Here is an 18,604-nt window from a genome sequence, read left to right as displayed (position 1 = left end):
TTGTGACAGTGACCTAGCCACATAACCCTTTGACCTACAATTTGTACTGCCTACAAGATGTGCTAGGGTAAAGGTGGCACAGAAATTGTGGTGATGGCCAATCAATGACTGGTCCAATCTGAGACCCATGCCATAAAATAAGCCCATTCTTGACACTGCCATGATCACCAGAACCCAGAGACTTAGGATAGAAACTACCACGACTGGGGAAAAAAAGGTCAATGTAATGATGCCCAATGATACTTTGCTATACTCCAATTATCACCAGAGAGGCTTCATCCAGCAACTGGTGAAACAGATGTAAAGAACCTCAGCCAAATTTTAGGCAGAAGTTGGGGAATCCTGCTGAAGAGAGGAAAGAAGGATTGGAGAAGGCAGAGGGCTCAAGGACACCACAAGAAGCCCTACAGCATCAACTACCCTGGGCTCATAGGGGCTATCAGAGACGGAACCGATATCCAGAGAGGCAGCATTAGACTGACCTAGGCACACTGCATATTTGTTACAGCTGTAAAGTTTGATCTTGTGGAACTCCTAGCAGTGGGAGCACAGGGGCTGTCTCTGACTCTTTGCTGGCTTTGGGGAGCCTACTCCTCATACTGGGTTGCCTTGTGCAGCCTAGGAGGGGAGGTGCCTAGTCTTACTACAACTTGATGTGCCATGTTTGGTTGATACCCATGGGAGGCCTGCCCTTTTCTAAGCAGAAACTGAGAAGGTGCAGGGGGGCGGGGGAATTACACAGCCCATGATACTTCTAATACAGCCGCACCCACAAGAAAATCTAAATCCCTTCCAGGAACTCTATGAGTCTTTAAATCTCATCTCCAAGCGCTTTGGAATTGACAAATATCTTGCTTATATGATTATTATTTATTGACTACTTACAAGAACAAAGGAAAACTTTCAGATTCTAGACAGACACAGAACATTAATCCTTTATCCAACAGACAAATACAGGGAAGGTCTTCTATACTAGATACTGTGTTAAATGTATGGAGTCAAATAAATATATAAGTATATCATGAAAAGCGAAATCAGAAACCCATACAACACATACAATTAGCTGTCTGAAGATATTTTCTATCTGTGACAATAAAATAGGCCAACAGGAGGGGGGATATAATACTTGGGAGGCAGAGTGGGAGTTCTATAGAAATAGAACACAAAGAGGGGGAAAGCAAGTGGATGTGGATGTATTTATGAAAACAAGTCGTGCCTCTATGCTCGTCATAAAGAAAAGGCTCACCCTCCTCCTTGGGTGTGGCAGAGCTCAGTAAAGCCAGCTTTCTTCCTACTCCCAATTACATCATTTTGTTTGCCCCCTCTCAAAAGCAATAGGTCACCAGAGCTAGGTCTCAGTTCATTTCTGCATCTATTCTCAGGGAGCTGAGCATTTTTGGCTTCACCTAACAATACGATGTTGGTAACCCTCGGCCATTACCCATCTTGTCAAGTGGCTCATGAAATGGCCTTGGACAGTCTACTGCCACTTCACTCAAAAATTTTCCTCATTCCATCCCAGCTCTCCCAAAGTCAAAGCTTCTAATAGTTGGTTTTGAGTTTTTTGCATCGTTCTCCATATTAGAGCTATTACAATTCATATTAACTTTTAAAACAAACGTGGATTCTGGCCCGACGAGCATTTTCCGCCCTTTTCTCTGCAATGGTTTTTCATGTGTTTTCAAGCTCTTTGTTCTGTGATAACTACAAGCTACAGTAGCCTGGCACTCCTTCACTTACATGTTCAGAAAGATAATCTAAATCAGATATCTTACCATAGTTGAATGTGCTGAGGGTTTTCTTTCTGACAGTGAGGACAGAAATATGTCATCCTGCTGTTCTCCCCTAAGCGACACACAGTAATTTTGCAGTGGCACTGACCACAGGTAGGGCGTTTATAAACCCTGTAGTGGTTAGAAATGGCAGATCCTGCTTTACGGCACTAAAAAAGAAAATAAATAAAATTATCATGTTATGCTCAAGACTGTTGTTATGGGGGACAAAGATATATTCAGGAAATTATGTCATCTTTGCAAATGTCAAAAATTTGTACGCAGTTCCACATAATAGTTTTTCATCAAAGTAAAAGGTATTGACAAAATTTAGTAATGTCTATCAAATAAGATTTGTATGAAATAATTGAGTCATTATGTTTTAACTTATTAGTATTCCAAACTGGTCTCGGCTTTATCCTCTTATCTAAATGATATATAAAAGTTCTATATTTTAAAATGTCTTTTATGCTTTTAAGGCTTTCTTAATTAAACATAATTACATGGTTGTAAGAAAAGGGCTAGATTAGCTTCAAATCTGATTGCTTTTAGAACAACGAAGCTACTCACTCAGTTTCAACGGCAAAAACGTTATTTTTAGGGGATAAAATTTAACGAGAGCATTTTCTTTGTTGGCCTGATAAAGGACATTTTTTTTTTAACTCTAAAGATTTGCTAGAAAAGAAAATAAAAACTCAAATACTATCCTACCAGAGAATATGTTCTATTTTGGTATAAGTTTTATTTCAAAAGACATTTTGAGTTTTCTGCCATAGTTTTATTCTATACACATGTGTTTAAAGTACCTACAAAGAGAATATTTTCTGTTTCTACCAGCAGTATAAAAATGGAAAAATTCAGAAACATTACTATATATGGACTGAAACTACACAAAGAACTTACATTAATTTAGCAAGGTACGGAAATGCCCAATTTGCTGTGGGCAAAATGGACTGTTTTCTATAGTCATTTTTCTCTGGAAGAATAAGTGGGCCTAGGTCACTATAAAATTGCCATTGTTACAGAAGGTAGCCATGTACTGTAAGAGGTTCATTAACACTTTATGTCAGTTCATAAAGACCATTATATTACCTTAATCATGAGCATAGTAAAAACACACATATTATCATCCATTGTTTAAAAGATAAAGCATTTTTACTGAGGTCTTTGTGAACATTATATAACTTGCTAACATGTCAATTGAGCACTTATAGCATCCTTAGAATAGCTTTTGTTGTACATACACAAATAAAATCTCAAATTACAGATTTCAAAACCCGAAATACTAAATATTACCTAAATAACCTAAACTCTGCATAATCATTGGCAAAACTTGAACAAACCCAAGTCTATTGATTAAGTATTAAGTCTGCCTAAATGCTTTGTGTTTATATGCCCTATTATAACAAGAATTCAAGTATAATACTAGCATAACTTAATATAAATATAACTAAATACATTCATAATGAGGTGAGTTGAGATTGACTTCTGACCTAAAATTTTAAGGCACTAATTGCCACTCTTGCTCCCTGAATCTCTGCACTCTTACCACTAGAGGGCTACCTGTGGTCTTAACACACTGGTAGCATCAAGAGAGAAAACTATTGGCATTAAGATGTGGTTGAAAATATTCTTTCTCACCTTATAAAAGAGAATGCTGAACTCACGGACCATCTTCACAAGGTGATGGAGCTGTTCCTCTGACAACTGACACACCTTAATGGGAAAGCATCATTTCATAATTCCTTCACAACTGTAACTTTAACATTCAGGCACATCATTCTCTTTATCATTCTCTCTTACGCACTCCCATGTTGGGGATCAAAACTAGGGTCTCTACACGTTAGACAAGCCATCTCCCATGCCCTTGGCTGGTCCTTTTCTAGAAAACATCTCCTTAGAAACCTAGGTGATTTTTCAAAGGCTCGTTTTTGTCGAGACCCTATCTGTTCTAAGTGTGAAAAAGCCTAGCCTAACTTCAAATCCTCATTAACTGGCTTGCTTTACATTTTAATTACCAATGATTTGGATTTTACAAAAACAGCGGGAATCTATAGGCACAAAACAAATACGGACTAATGTAAAAAACAATTTACGTCACAAGCTTGCTCTACTTAGCAGAAATAGTTGATAAAGTTAGAATTTAGTTAATAGTGACAAACGTGGGAAAGAGCCCTAAGTGCCAACTCCCCCCACCCAAAACAAACCCTACTTAGTTAATCACTATCCTCAGTACCGCTCTCTCTACCCATTCTGTCTCCTAGAAAAATGAGACTTCCGGTCTCTCCAGTTGCAGAACAAACAACAAACCAAATGCATTCCGTGTTCTGGCATCCCACTCTAGAAGTCCAACGAGTTTCCCGTCATGCCTATCTAAGCTAAATGCACAAGGGCTGGGAATTTTGTTTCTTTTGCTCTCTGCTCCTTCATTCTTTAGTCCCCGCTACCTGAGTTTCATCTTTATCGTTCACCAAAAGTTTTTTTTTTCTAGTGCTCACAGCTACGAATGTGAATTCATGCATGTGTTGTAGAAAATATATTTAATATGCCAGATAGAAAAAATAAATAGTACATCTAACTCATCTATTCATGCATTCCGCAAATATCTTTCTAAAGCTAGACACTGTGCTATTTCAGTATTTCAGAGAAACATCACTGCAGAGAAGACACTTGCCCTCCTCATAGGTGACATTCCAGCTGGAGGAGACACTATTTAAAAAAAAAACCAGTAAGTGTAATGAATAAAATATACGTGAAAGTAAAACTAATCCAAGGTATGGGAAAATCAAAACAAAGCAAGCTAAGGACTACTGAGGGTAGCAACTGAGACCTGCCGTTCTCACAGGAAGTCAGAGATGGCCACACCGAGAAGCTGACCCTTAAAGCCAAGACCTAAAAGATGCCTGGAGTATGTAGAGAATATGTTGCTACAGCACAGATTTCTCTCTCTCATTGGGTCCTTATGGCATTTAAAGACAGACTCGAGACGAATTTGATAATACTTATACTTTAACAGCTGGATGGAGACCGCTGTCAAAGAGAGCTTCGTTTTTGATGATGTTCCCCACACCAGGCAGCACTCTCTGATCCAGGACCACATCACACAGCATCCGATCTCTCTGCTTTTCCACTTCACTTTCTGCTCTTGAGAAACTGAATTTTGGCGAGCACACATCCAGTTCTTCCATCGTTCTCACTCTTTGTTGGCTTTCCATTGAATTTCTATAGAACGAAGTATATAACACATTAAGCATAGGTCTGCTTTGTAAGTTTAGGGTGGGCTTAGATATAAATACAAGCACTTATATAAACTATGGCATGTGAGTTTTTTGGATGAACATCTTGGAATATATTGCTGGTTGGTTAGAGGTCACAGACACCATAAGCTTAGCAGTTTTTTCTCTATGCTCGGTGATGTGGAAGTCCCTCTGTCTCCAGCAAAGCTTCCTGCTCTTTACCTACCCTTATCTGGAGAATGTCCCTGAGCCTATAGGACAAACCTTATCTGAAAATTGTCTCTAAATCAGACGCCTGTGTCTAAACTAGATGCATGATTCATCTTTAGCCTGACCCTTGGCACAGATCCCTGCTAAAAAGACTTGCGCTAAGGTGCTCTGCTATTATTATAGTACCCTACTGCCACAGACTAAGCCTTGTGATAGGAGCGGGCCACTTAATGCAAATTAGGGTTTGTCCCCAGGTTCCCCAATCTATATATTATACTCTGGAACAACTTTGAGCTGATTCACTGAAAGTCTGTCTCCTGGAGGGCTATCTGTGTTAATGCTCATGGGATGTGTATAAAACTTTCTGCCATCCCTTCTTCCTCTTTCCCCTCTAGACCTGGTGGCCAACACGCAAGAGGGCAAGAGGGCAAGAGGGCCCCGACAAACAGTGATGACCCTAATAATTATATTTAATGCTTCCTTTACAATGACATTTTATTGATTATAAAGTTTTTTTATTAAGTAACACGTGTGATGTTGAAACCAAGCTACAGATACCAGCTATGCTGTTATGCAGCTAAAGTACTAAGTACCCTTCTCAGAATCTTCCTCTATTAATATTCATCCTCTGTGCAATGATTTTAGCATCTCTGTAAGTTCTTCTCTCATCTAACCAAAAAAAAAAAAAAAGTATCTTCATCCTCTGTGCAATAATTTTAGCATCTCCGTTAGCTCTTCTCTCATCTAACTAAAAAAAAAAAAAAAAGTGTAGGGGCATGGCAAGTTCAGATGAGAAACAAAAAACAAAAACAACTCCTTGTCCTGGTATCTCAGTTTTAGTTTCTATTAGTTAATTTTTTTTGTTTTTATTTACCTGAGTTCTACTGAAGAGTCAAAGAAACAGATCAAGTCCCTGGTGAGCTGCACTTGCAAAGCCGGAGAAGCCCCACCTCTATTTTCACACTCACGTGGGTTAATCAAGACAGAGCCATTCATCCCGAAATGAATCCTGAAACAGAGTCAGCCTGTTTTTGAGTAACAGAAGCATATCATGTGTCGCGTTGTTTACTTTTTAAAGTTATAAGCAAACTAATGTCACGCAGGGTAGTTACTGTTAAAGAGGAGGAAGAAGAGACGGCTACAACGCTAAAATCGCTTCCTGAAGAAACCGGGAGGCCCTAACACTTAGCCCTCGAGTCAGATAAAATATCTTTGTTCAAACAGTCTAGCATCATTCCATAGTTACTTATTCAAAAGCAGAAGCCTAAAAAATTGGTTATGGCTTGTTTATCTATTCTACAAAGCCACTAACATTCAGATTCCTTAGTTTAGTCACAGTGAAGTGGAAGATTGTAAAATCAGGTCTACAGTTTAATACATGTGTCTCTTCACCATTGTTTGAGCTAAGCATTTTACACACACACACACACACACACACACACACACACACACACACACACACACAGAGAGAGAGAGAGAGAGAGAGAGAGAGAGAGAGAGAGAGAGAGAGAGAGAGAGAGAGAGAGCGAGCGCGCTGTGATAGACAAAGATAGAGAGAGGACAAGTCAAAACTTGTCCAATTCTTTTCATTTTCATTTACTTTTATAGATATTGGGAAGATGGGATTTATAAATATTTACAGTTAACTTCAAAGCTACAATGGACTGATGAAAAATTCATAACCTTTCAGATTTTGTAGAATTGATTAGCATGTCCGGTTAAAGAGAAGTGATTTTGTGAGACCTCCAATGAAGATCAGAAATTATTCTCAAGATGAAATACTGCGCCCTGCCTTTCAGATCGGTTTCCTTATAGCTTTGTTGAGTTAATAAATATGGTTCCCCTAGCAGCAAACGTTACTGCTCTGTGCGTCTAATTCCAAAGCACCGCGTTACAGTATTGGACAAGGTTAACAAGTCTAACTTTTAAAATGTGGGTTTTAAACTCTGTGTGCCCTACTATCAATCATAAATGAATTTTACATGCCCCATAGTTCTTGACAGGAAAAATGTATGCCTGTAAGTACTTCATAATTTAGCTTATGGAGGTTCAGCCTCAGTGAAAGGTGCACAACTGTCATGCCCAGGGGCCGTCATATCTAAAATCTTTTCAGCTGCATGGCTCATAAAGTGGATTCTAAATCACTTTCAGTAATGAAACCACATCCACATCCAAAACCTCAAAGGTTAAGACCCCGTCAAAAGCAGAGTAGCCCCAGTAAGAGCTACAAACAAAGCAAGTACACTTTTGTCTTGCAAACACCTTCAATTTAGGGGCAAGATGCACATAAAGTGCTTTATCATGTATTAATTTGCATTTAAATCATTAAATAGCTAACTAGTGTGATGACTGGGCGCCAATCAAAGAATAAATGCCTCTGTATTCTTACTTACCTTTTAGAAGAGGAATAAATCCGCATCATGAAAATCTTTGAGGCACAGCAAGCACCCATGTTGTTAAAGCAACCGACACTGAGGTTTTATGCTCTATCTATCAGCTCATGCGGCCATCATACATTCAGAAAAGAGGTTTTAAGAGGAAGCCACCATTAACAAAATAGGTAAGTAGAAAAGCTAAATTTCGTAGGAAAGTTTTAAATGTCACGTGTGGAGTATTGTGACGGTTTATAATCCCTGCCTGATGGAGGAGCTGGGTATGAAAAGGGATGCACCAGGCCAGGAGACTGAAAAGGGCTGCCTTTTAAATCGTTGAAGCATCCTAATGAAACCCTGTCTGCTTCAGGAACACTTTTCTGTCAGGAAGCAGAAGAACTGAGTGGTGTAGTTGAGGGAATGGAAGAAAAGACTGCCTCTGTCTGCAGAGAGGAAACCTCCGCAGCCCAAGCAGCATGTTTGGCTCTAGATTACAAGATTGAAAAGCCTTAATGGGATAAGATAGGAAACCCTTTGCTGCTGGGGAGGCTATAAGTGCACTTGCTGTTAAGGAAGAAGGGTGAGGTGGAAACAAAAACGAACATAGTTCCTCTGAAATGAACCAGCAAGCTAATGCTGGCACAGAATCCAGAAGAGATTCTCCTTTGGGAAGAGAAAGGGGCAAATCTGGGCCCCAAGAACACCCACAGAAGCCATGAGAGAGACTGCCTGCCAAGGCCAGGAGAAAGGCTGTGTGACTGCAAAGCTGCCACCCTGTGGTTCGCACAAAGCCCTGTTGTGAAGAAACCTCACCTCCATCGTTCTTAGAAGACTTCCATAGGGTAACTTCAACAGCGGTCTACTGCTAGGGAAGGGAGAGTGGGATCCTGTGGCATGAATTTGCAGGGCGGGCTGAAAGCGGGAAATGGGGCAGAAACAAGGAGAAACCATCACCATCACCCATGCAGCAATGATAAGAGCTGGATCGTTTCCTTTCCTTTTTTTATGTTCAAAATTAATTATTAATGTTTAAAATATTTGCAGTATGGGAGAGAAGTTTGCAAGACATGTAAAGCCCCAGAAAACAAAACTGGAATGAAGAATGGCAGGGCCCGGTGTGGTGGCACAGGCCTTTAACCCTAGCATTTGGGAGGCAGACACAGGCGGATCTCTAGGAGTGTGAGGCTAGCCTGGTCTACACAGTGAGTTCCAGGACAGCTACGGCTACACAATGAGACTAGGGGAGGAAAAGTATGAAACAACTCACATACCTTCACAAAAACAGGAAGAAGGGTGTGCAGAAGTCACTCCACAGACAGGCAGGAACAGCCAGAAAGCAGTCTTATAGGTATGGAAGCTCCGTGATGTAAAAAATCCCCCCCCCACACACACACCACACACACACAACCTTAGCCCACTGTCTGAGTGTGCACTATAGAAACAGACCTCAAGAGACCCCCCTGAGTGACTGACTGTCCATCCCCGGAAGTGACCAGAATCTAAATGGTCTCTGGTCCTGCCAGAGTGTATGGAAGTGCTGGAATGCATAAAATAAACAAAGTTCATTGCTGTTGTATATAGCAGGTAGTTGTGCTATTCAGGTCTGAAGTTTAAGCTCAAACCCTGGCATATTCTGGTTTTATCCCTGAGCTACAAACCAGCCATTCTTTTTTCTTTTTCTTTTCTTTTTTTTTTTTTTTTTTTTTTTGAGACCTCACTTGTTCAGACTATCTTAGAGCTTTTGATTCCCCCTGCCTCAGCCTCCTGAGTGGCTGGGATCACAGGCATAAGCCAGAAGGTCCAGTTATGGGATTGTTTTTGTTTCTAGAATACTGCTGATCACTTTTTAGCATTTGATAGGACCTCATAGGCCTCCGACAGTAGCCTGAAGGTTTCAGCCTCTTTGTTTGGCAGGTTCTTGTTGGGGTGCCAGCTTGCAATACACCTCATTAATTTCCTTGAAGTAAGCATTTGACCTCACACCTTGCAAATGGTAAAAATTTACCAGTGTAGTGGAGGGGACTAGGTGGATTGGTGATGTAATCTGCAGCTCGGTGTGATGAATCCTGGCAGCCCGAAGTCACTATGGCCCAGGACAGAAGCTGACTGTTGCAGGTATTCTGTGGGGTGGAGCCTGATGGGCAACGATCTGTAGGAGCAGGGCTAACACTGATGTCACAAAGAACCCTTTCAGGGGTAGAGCCCATTTCACAGCCTGCAGCTACTGCTTAGCCCAGAGTAGCACCCCTCAAAAGGACAGGAGGTAGGAACAGGGGAGGACTACGTTTTCCCAGGGTTCCCTGGGAAGTCCAAGTGGGCACAGAAGGACAGATGGGCTGGGTCAGCAAATGGCAGGGGCCTTCACCCTCTCCTGGTCTGTCCTCTAAGAACAGAACTGCCCCCTTTTTCCCATCGGACTCAGTTTCCCTAGATTTGTGAACTCAATCAAAGTTAGGGGAGCAGGGGTGGGAGTAGGAGGATGAGGATGTGCTTATGGCCTGCCCAGGCCCATTTATCTCAGCGCATCTCACGAGCAGCCTTTAGTCCTACAGGAAAAGCACTTGCCCAGAGCCCTGAGATGGGTATTAGAAGGAAGGACCCCTCATTACTAGATGGGCTCTCAGAGCACGCTGGACCTGCCTCATGTTGTTCTTCCAGCAGATCTGTAAAGAGCTGGAGTTCTGAAGTCACTAAAGCAGTAAAAGCAACCACAAACTACCAAACCCAATGAACACTTAACTACTTACTAGATTCACTCTAAAGACTCAAGAGAAAACTCATTTCCATTTCTAAGCTTAAATATTTATATAAGGCTCTTCTAGCCATTTTATCTAAGATTTTATACATATGTGTATATTCATATATACAACATAATACAATGAATATTGATATGGGATTCCCCTCTGTATGCTATGAATACATTTTATTATCAATGGTTAATAAAAAAGCTTCTTTGGCTTGTGGCACGGCAGAATAGATCTAGGTGGGAAAACTAAACTGAATGCTGGGAGAAAGAAGATGGAGTCAGAGACACCATGTACTCACTGCAGGAGATGGATGCCAGAACCTTACCAGGTCATGGTAAAATATAAAATAATAGAAATGGGGTAATTTAAATGTAAGCGCTAGCTAGGAATATGCCTAAGCTACTGGCCATGCAGTGCTGTAATTAATACTGTTTCTATGTGATTATTTTGGGTCTGAGCAGCTGGGAACAAACAGCAGCCTCCATCTACAGAATATATATACTTATACATGTTTATGCGATACACAGAAATTAAAATATTGAATATCAACAATGATATAGGTATCAAAAAGTAATTTTATTAAAAATAATAATCAAAACACTAATAGTTATTTTGTTATATAATTACACATTGACATATTAAAGACACCTGAATAAATGAGAAATTTTAAGATATTTAACTAAAAAACATCAGAGATAAGGAGTCTCCTCAATGAGCAGATCGAGAAACTGCACTTGTAAATGAACGTAAACATTGAGTAACAGAGACAAAACAAAAGGGAAAGGCAATTATTTAGACATACTTTAAGACAAAAAAAATTATTTACTGCTATATTTTCTGTGTTTACTTTTCTTTCTTCCTGCAGATTCAAATTTCTACCAGCTATTTATCCCATATGTGAGACAGACAGACCTTTCAACATTGCATGTCTGCTGTTGTTGGATTCTCAGGGCTTTTGTTCATTTTCTTTATCGTCCCTTCATTTTCAATACATATTTTTAGTGACTTTAGAATTCTCAGTTGAGAGGTTTATTGTTCTGGCAATTTAGAGGCCTCCCTGCTGTCTTCTGTCTTGCAGAGTTTCTGATGAAAAGCCCCGTGTATTTTTCGACTTTGTTTCTTCATATGTCTCCTTTAATCTAGTTGTTGCCAGGATTTCGCTTCATTCTTGGCTTTTAGCACCATGAGTAGGTATGTGTGAGGGAGATCTGTTTTTATTTGAGGTTCTTTGAGTTTTCTGCTACATAAAGTTTGCCAAGGAAAACTCCTATATAACTCTATTAAAATGTCTCTTTGTTCATTGGCTTGCAATTACAAGTAGTTGTTTTAGAACCTCTGATTTATCCTAAATCCTCATTCATGCTGTCCAACACTTCTGTCTTTGCTAATTTTTGTGTTGTTGTGCTGAGACACCCTGACAAAGATAATCTAAGAAGGAAAGAAGTGTTGGTGTTGACTCAAACATCAAAGGTATATACATATATATTCCTATCATGGCAGTATATACCCCTATCACGGCAGTATATACCCCATCAAAGCACTATATACACCTATCATAGCCATATATATCCCTATCAAGGCAGTAAACACCCCCATCAAAGCAGTATATACTTCTATCAAGGCAGTATATAACCCTATGGAGGCAATGTATATCCCTATAGAGGCTGTCTGAGCTTGAAAAATCTGGTTACATTGTCTCTGTCATAAGGAAGAAGAAGGGCATTTGTGTTCTCCTCAACTATGTTCCACCACCACCACACCCCCTTTTTTTTTTATGCAGCCCAATACCCTAGCTGTTTTGGGGTTGAGTTTTCATGGTTCAAACAACTTTATCAAGATACTCCTTTACAGGCATGGCTAGAGGCTAATCTAATCTAGATAATTCTTCACAGCTATGCCCAGAGGCTTATCTTCTAGATGATTCTAGATCCTGTCAAGTTGACAGTCAATATTAAGTATCACATTAGTTGTTACATTCTTTTAAGTCATCTGCTTTGCTTACTCTTTTCTTCTAAGGCCTCCAAACACAATAAGCAAGTTAGTGCATCAGTACAAACTTACATAAAAATCAGAAAGGGCAGAGAAATTAAGTTCGTTGTAAGACAATATTATCCTAATGTCACAAATAAACAGTAAAGTATATAAGAACATACAACTTTGGGACAACATCTTGCACGAAAACAAAAGCATTCTCAGAAAAAAAAAACTTATCTAGACAGATGCAGAAAGGCTAACACATCATAACAAAGTAGAGGGTATCGTAAGAATACAAGAATCACTCAAAATTCAATCTAAATAATTCACCATGTATATGAACTGCAAGAGATAAGAGCATCAGCACTGAGTGTATCCTTATGTTATGTACCCCTAAAAACACTCTCTTCTATTCCCACCTCAAGGGGGCAATGAAAGATCTGAACACAGATAAGGTCTCTCTAGAGGACCAAAGGACCAAAACAAACTAGAATCATCTCGAACAAACAAAACAGTGTTATTTAGAACAGACTTGTTTCCTGTATGATGAGTTGATTATTCCTTGAAATACTGGGCATACAAGGACAAGGAAGTTGAGCTAATGTTACATATAGAAATTTAATACAGAGCTACCATATCATAGGGGAGACAATACTCAAACTATACATCATATGCTACCAAATAAAACCACCAGTAGCAGGAATTGATTACATCTTTTTGACTCACTGGGAAAACTGGTCCCATAGGCCCCTCCTCCAAACATAACTGTTTATCACCAAATTTGAAACTAAGACCCTGTTGCTATACCACTTAGGGCATAGAACATGGAAAGAACCAGCTGGTAGTCAACTAGAAGCTTCATCCCTATTGGCTAGAGTTCTTAGGACTGGAAACTTTAATGTACATCACTGGAGAAGAAAAGTGAATCTCACCCTGCTATGAACCTTGTGAGCTACAAAAATGATCAGCACAATAGATATGTTCTCTGGTGCAATGGTGGCAGAAATATTATGGGAGCAAACAGACACTTTTTCAAAAAACGTATTTAAGTCCCACTCTATGAGACAGAACTCATACCTGACATTGTTAAAGAAGCCAAGAACTGGAGACTAAATAGGTCATGGGCTCTAGAAGAAACCTACTACTACTATTTTTTCAATGAACATAGCAATAAAATGTCTCCTGATGACATATTGTTATACCTATACATGAGTGTGTCATTCAACCCTAATCAGAGAAGCTTCTTCTTGTAGATGGTTATTAATACAGAGACCAACAATTGGAAAACAGCAGAAACTAAGAGACTTTAGAGTACTTAGCCCTATAAAGGATGCCTTCATCACACCTTGGCTCAGGGACCGATGTGAGGGTATGGTAGGGTCAGGGGGCAGGGAGCAGAAAGAAAGACTGTAAGAACCAGAAGTGATTAATGACTTTCCAGGAAAGAGTGTTTTCCATACACAACAGGGCAGGTGCACATACGAACTCACAGAGACTGTGAGAGCATGCAGAAGACCTGCACAAGCTCAGAGCAGACAAAATTCCAGCATTAAGAGGAGAAAGTCCTACCCCTAGGGAAGAAACTATTCATAGTTCATAACTTCTCAGAGAGTTCTTCAATGAAATATCACTGGACATACCAACCAGACTTTAGGGCAGGCCCTATGAGCAGGAGCAGTTGGGTAGCACAAATCAAACTCCATTTTTGTTTGTTTAAAGAGAAAAAGAATGTGAAGTTTGCTGGGTAGAGGATGGGAAGGTCTGGAAGGAGTTAGGGAAAGAGAATACAATAAAAATATATTGAAATTCTTAAAGAGCAAATAAAGACATTAAAAAAACAAATAAAGAAAGATAACTCATTTATCATATTTAAACTTATTTTAAAAATCTGTGTTATTAATTAAAATGGATGCCTGGATCCATTAAAGAACATGGTGATCTCAGAAATACAGATGAGGTCAACTGTTTCTCAATAACTTTGCAAAGAAATTTACTAGAAAAAAGGTAATTGCCACAATAAAACTGTCAGGATAATTGGATAAAAACCAGGAGACAAATATTATAAATAACCCCAAATGCTCATGTGGACACACTCCATAGTCACATGCATGTGTTTCAAACACACACATGCATACACACTTAGAAAGAAGTATAATTCAAGAGCTGGAGAGATAGCTCAGCTTTTAAGAGGACCTGGGTTCAGCTCCCAGCATATGGTAACTCGCAGTTATCTATAACTTCCATCCCAGGAAACTTGAATGTCCTTTACTGTTCCCACAGGGAATGCATGCACATGGTAAGTATACATGCATGCAGGCAGAACACCCATTTATGTGTGTGAACATGATTCTGATATATATGGTTTAATTTAGAATTCTTATCATACTTAAATTTTACCCTTCATGTTTTGTGATGGAATACAAAAATTATCTGAAGATGTAACCCTTTTATAACTAGTTTATAGATCCCACAAAGACAGATTAGGAAACTAGAAAGAATGGTTACATTATCTAATGTATACCAATGGAAGGTTCATAGCACTTAAACTACAAAACTTATTATGAAAGTCCAATGGCAAAAATCTATCAAATATTATAAATGTACTTTCTAGTCTCTGAATAGGTTTACAAATCACAGTCAGTAAGAGTCATATAAATCAGAAATTAGAAAGAGCCAAGTGCTTAGAAATGGAACAGTTGCATCCATTTTGATGGTTAAAGTTAGTCTGTATGGTATATCTGACTAATTGCATAGACACAATGATGTACGTCCATCCTGTGCTAGCCACATATGCATCTAGAGTAAATAAAAAATTAGATCTGGTGGTGGGCTTATTATACGCTTTTGTATTTCTTAGTTTGTGGTCATATTAGTTGCATTTAAAGCAAAATTTATATTAGGGTGATGTGGGATGTCCTTCTGAATATGTGTTGCTTTTTTGGTTGATGAATAAAGCTGTTTTGGCCAATGGCTTTGCAGAGGAAAGTCAGGTGGATGGCTTAGCAGAGTAAAGTCAGGTGGATGGCTTAGCAGAGGAAAGTCAGGTGGGAATTCCAAGCAGAGATAGAGGAGGAAAGAAGGCGAGATGCCATATAGTTGCCACCAAGAGAGACAGATGCCAGAATCTTACTGGCACACCCATATGGTGCTACACTGATTAATAGAAATGGGTTAATTTAAAGATGCAGGTGTTCGTCAATCAGAAGCTAATAGGCCAATCAGTGTTGCTATTAGCATAGTTTGTATGTGACTATTTGGGTCTGGGTGGCCTGGAAAGAAAGCACAGGCTCCACTTATATTAGGGCTAACAAGATGACTTTGTGGGTAAAAGCACTTACCCACATGCAAGCACGGTGACCTGAGTTTGATGTCACCAACATAAAATGGGAAAAACATAGACTCCACAATTTGTCCTCTCACCTCCACATGTGTGCTGTGGCATGCACGCCCACATACAAACACATGCACATACCAGACAGCAATAAAGGCAAAAATTATTTTGCCTTGTTTTGGTTGAAGAGAGTGCTGATACAGGTATTAAATCTCACAATGCTGCAACCATGTCTATAAAAAAAGTGCGTATGAAATTCTGTTTAGTATTCCACAGTATGATTAAGATCCCTTGGATAAAGCATTTACTAACAGAAATATTCCCCTCTCTAATTTGAATTTTTCTTAAGTGGAGCTCTTTACACAGCTAGCTCTGTGAGAGTGGACCGTAGAATTACTCTCTTATAGTATATTCTACTTTCATAAACAAATGAATCCTTGACGATTCATAATTTCCCTGTGAATGAACATGCATTCTGACTAAAATTCAAAGGGAATTTTGACTATGCCAACCTTGGTGTTTGGAGAACTGAAGGAAATCTTCTAAGCATGTTTCCTGCTGTACACTCTCTGAGACACAGACAAGAACTGTGGTTAGAAAGGAAGTCAAAACTGAAGACTACATCTCTATCTATGGTGCACAGACCTGCCGTTCCATACAAGTGTGTCTCTCTTTGTTGGATCCATTTATTCCTTAAGAAGCATAAGTTAGAAATGCATTTTAAAAAATTAAAGTCATATTGTAATATGGGATGCAGTTGAGTTTTGATTGCTAAGTTCAGATTCCAACATCTGCCAGTGACCTTGAATTGTTACATAGAACAGTCATTAGGGCCGCAGGAAATTCAATGTAAGCAAGCCAGTGAATTTTTTTCCCACCCATATATTGAGAGAGGTACTCTCCAGGGATGATACTTATTCACGTAGCTTGAAGATGTGAGTGCCCTTGTTTAGAACTTCATGGAACACTTATTGACAGCTCTTCACTGAGAAATGATTCCCTCCTTATCAGTCTGGTGGGGAACATCTGATAAAAGCCTCCCTTTCATCCCACTAAAATAAATCTCCACCTAAAACCAAGAATCAATAACATATCAATGTTTTCGACGATCATCCATGGATTCCCTTGCGTATGGCCCTGTCCAGAGCTGAGTGTTTTCTGTCACACCAATCTACTGAAGTAATAATGGAGCCGGCAATATATCATTACTGCATGAACCAGCAGACATATGCTGATGTTATCAATTCCAGACTAAGGAAAGCCATGACGTGACAATGTTGCCCAAGGACAGAAGCTGCTGACAACTAAGAGAACACCTCACAGGGGAAGCAATTACAGAAACCCGAAGTACTCCAACTATGCAGTAGATGAGACACAATAAATAACAATCAGAGAGCCATGTCTCTCGGCCTCTCTGAGTGTTATTCACCTTCTGTTAGAAGCATGGGATCCAGGAATAGCTCTTTTGCTTTTCAGGTGGTAGCTGGTCAATGTCTAAACACCGAAAAAAAAAAAAAAAAAAAAAAAAGAGTTCCAGGAAGCAAACCCATATTCACAGTTTGTCAAACCTGAGGCTAACCTCTAAAACCACACTACAGTATGACAGACTTGCCAACTCACAAGCCTGTTTCATTTAACTGCATGCCAAATAGGTGGTCATGCGAGTCTAATTGTCAGCAAGTCAATCAAGGCCTTTTTTTGCTAATATACTATCCATATATTCCCACAAGAACTTCAGTCTGTCTGTGGGAAAGTTTATGAATTCTTTCAATTCCCAAATTTCCTTCAGAGCTTAGGAGAAAGAAAGAAGACAGGGAAAAAAAAATCGAGCAATGCACTTAAACCAAACTAGAGTCTGTCACAAATACAAAGTAACCCATGTCACCAAACGTAATTAACATGCGCTGAAAATCAAAACAGAGGCGTGGCTCTGGTGTACTAGAGAAGCCCACCTAGCCCATCCATGTTTTTTCCTAAGAAAAGACAAATTACTGAACTCCAAGTAATGATGACATCACAACACATTCTTCTTGCGCTTCTTTCTTTCCACCATAGAATTCCGGCCTCTCATATTGGAGCTCTCTTATATCTGGAACACTTTCTACAGGACGAAATGTAAAACCTGGCAAGCTACAAGCAAAGGCTTCCCCATACATTTATACACGGAGCATCATGATGTATTGTACAGGTTTGTCTTACCGTAAGGCTATTGGGCCAAAGTACATAAACAGCTCCTTCCCCAAGGTTTCCACACCACTGTAAACATGTCCATTAAACAGTCTCAAGAATTTCCAGCCAGAATCTTGAGTATTCGTTGTGGCAGCCTAGTAGAAAATATTTACACATGTAACACACACACATGCAAACTCTAAATACAATTATAACGCAATTCTTAAATCCACTCCTATTATTCCATGACCAGGTTCATTCCTAAAAGAAAATCAACCTCTGTGAAGCCAAATAATGGAATTATCTATACACTTGTATTTTGTCCAATTACTATGCAGTGACTCGAAAAGACAACAGCCAATTTTTTAATTGAAAATAAAAGTCAGTGTAAACAATTAAGATGACCTTTTCCCAAGACCATAGTGTGTATGTGTGTGTTTGTGTGTGTGTGCATGTGCACGCACATGAAATTACAGCAAAAGTTATGAGAATATTGTAGAATTAACAACGTTTTTTGCTTTTAAAACTATATACAATCAAGATCCTCGAAGGGATATTCTAATTGGACTGCTAAAAGTAATGAATGAAATATGAAAATGTAGATTTTAACTGTACTGGTGAAATTTTAGAAAAATAGAGTTAAGTCAAAAATCTACACCAAAAATCTAAGCAAAGATCCACATGGAGAGAACCAGCGAAACCCTGAGCTAGCCTGTAGCATAAGGACCCTTAAGAGAGCTAAGGAATGAGACTTCCCCTTCCCATGGACCATGGATGTTACAAATTAAAGCCT

The 18,604-nt window shown here is 39.3% G+C and overlaps 1 protein-coding gene across 2 annotated transcripts in view; it reads right to left on the bottom strand.

Moving 5' to 3' along the window:
- The window catches only part of Neil3 (nei like DNA glycosylase 3), a 46,435-nt gene that overhangs the window by 14,461 nt on the left and 13,370 nt on the right, over nt 1-18,604 (bottom strand). For both annotated transcript variants that reach the window (XM_038327576.1, XM_038327575.1), the window contains exons 3-7: nt 17,842-17,966; nt 6,093-6,227; nt 4,781-4,994; nt 3,414-3,488; nt 1,776-1,942 (exon numbers count right to left, since the gene is read on the bottom strand). In XM_038327576.1, coding sequence (XP_038183504.1) covers nt 1,776-1,942; nt 3,414-3,488; nt 4,781-4,994; nt 6,093-6,227; nt 17,842-17,966 — 716 coding nt within the window. The remainder of the gene's footprint in view (nt 1-1,775; nt 1,943-3,413; nt 3,489-4,780; nt 4,995-6,092; nt 6,228-17,841; nt 17,967-18,604) is intronic.

This window comes from Arvicola amphibius, chromosome 4 (assembly GCF_903992535.2).
Source record: "Arvicola amphibius chromosome 4, mArvAmp1.2, whole genome shotgun sequence".
Classification (NCBI taxonomy): domain Eukaryota; kingdom Metazoa; phylum Chordata; class Mammalia; order Rodentia; family Cricetidae; genus Arvicola; species Arvicola amphibius.
This window is presented reverse-complemented; position numbering and strand designations above follow the sequence as displayed.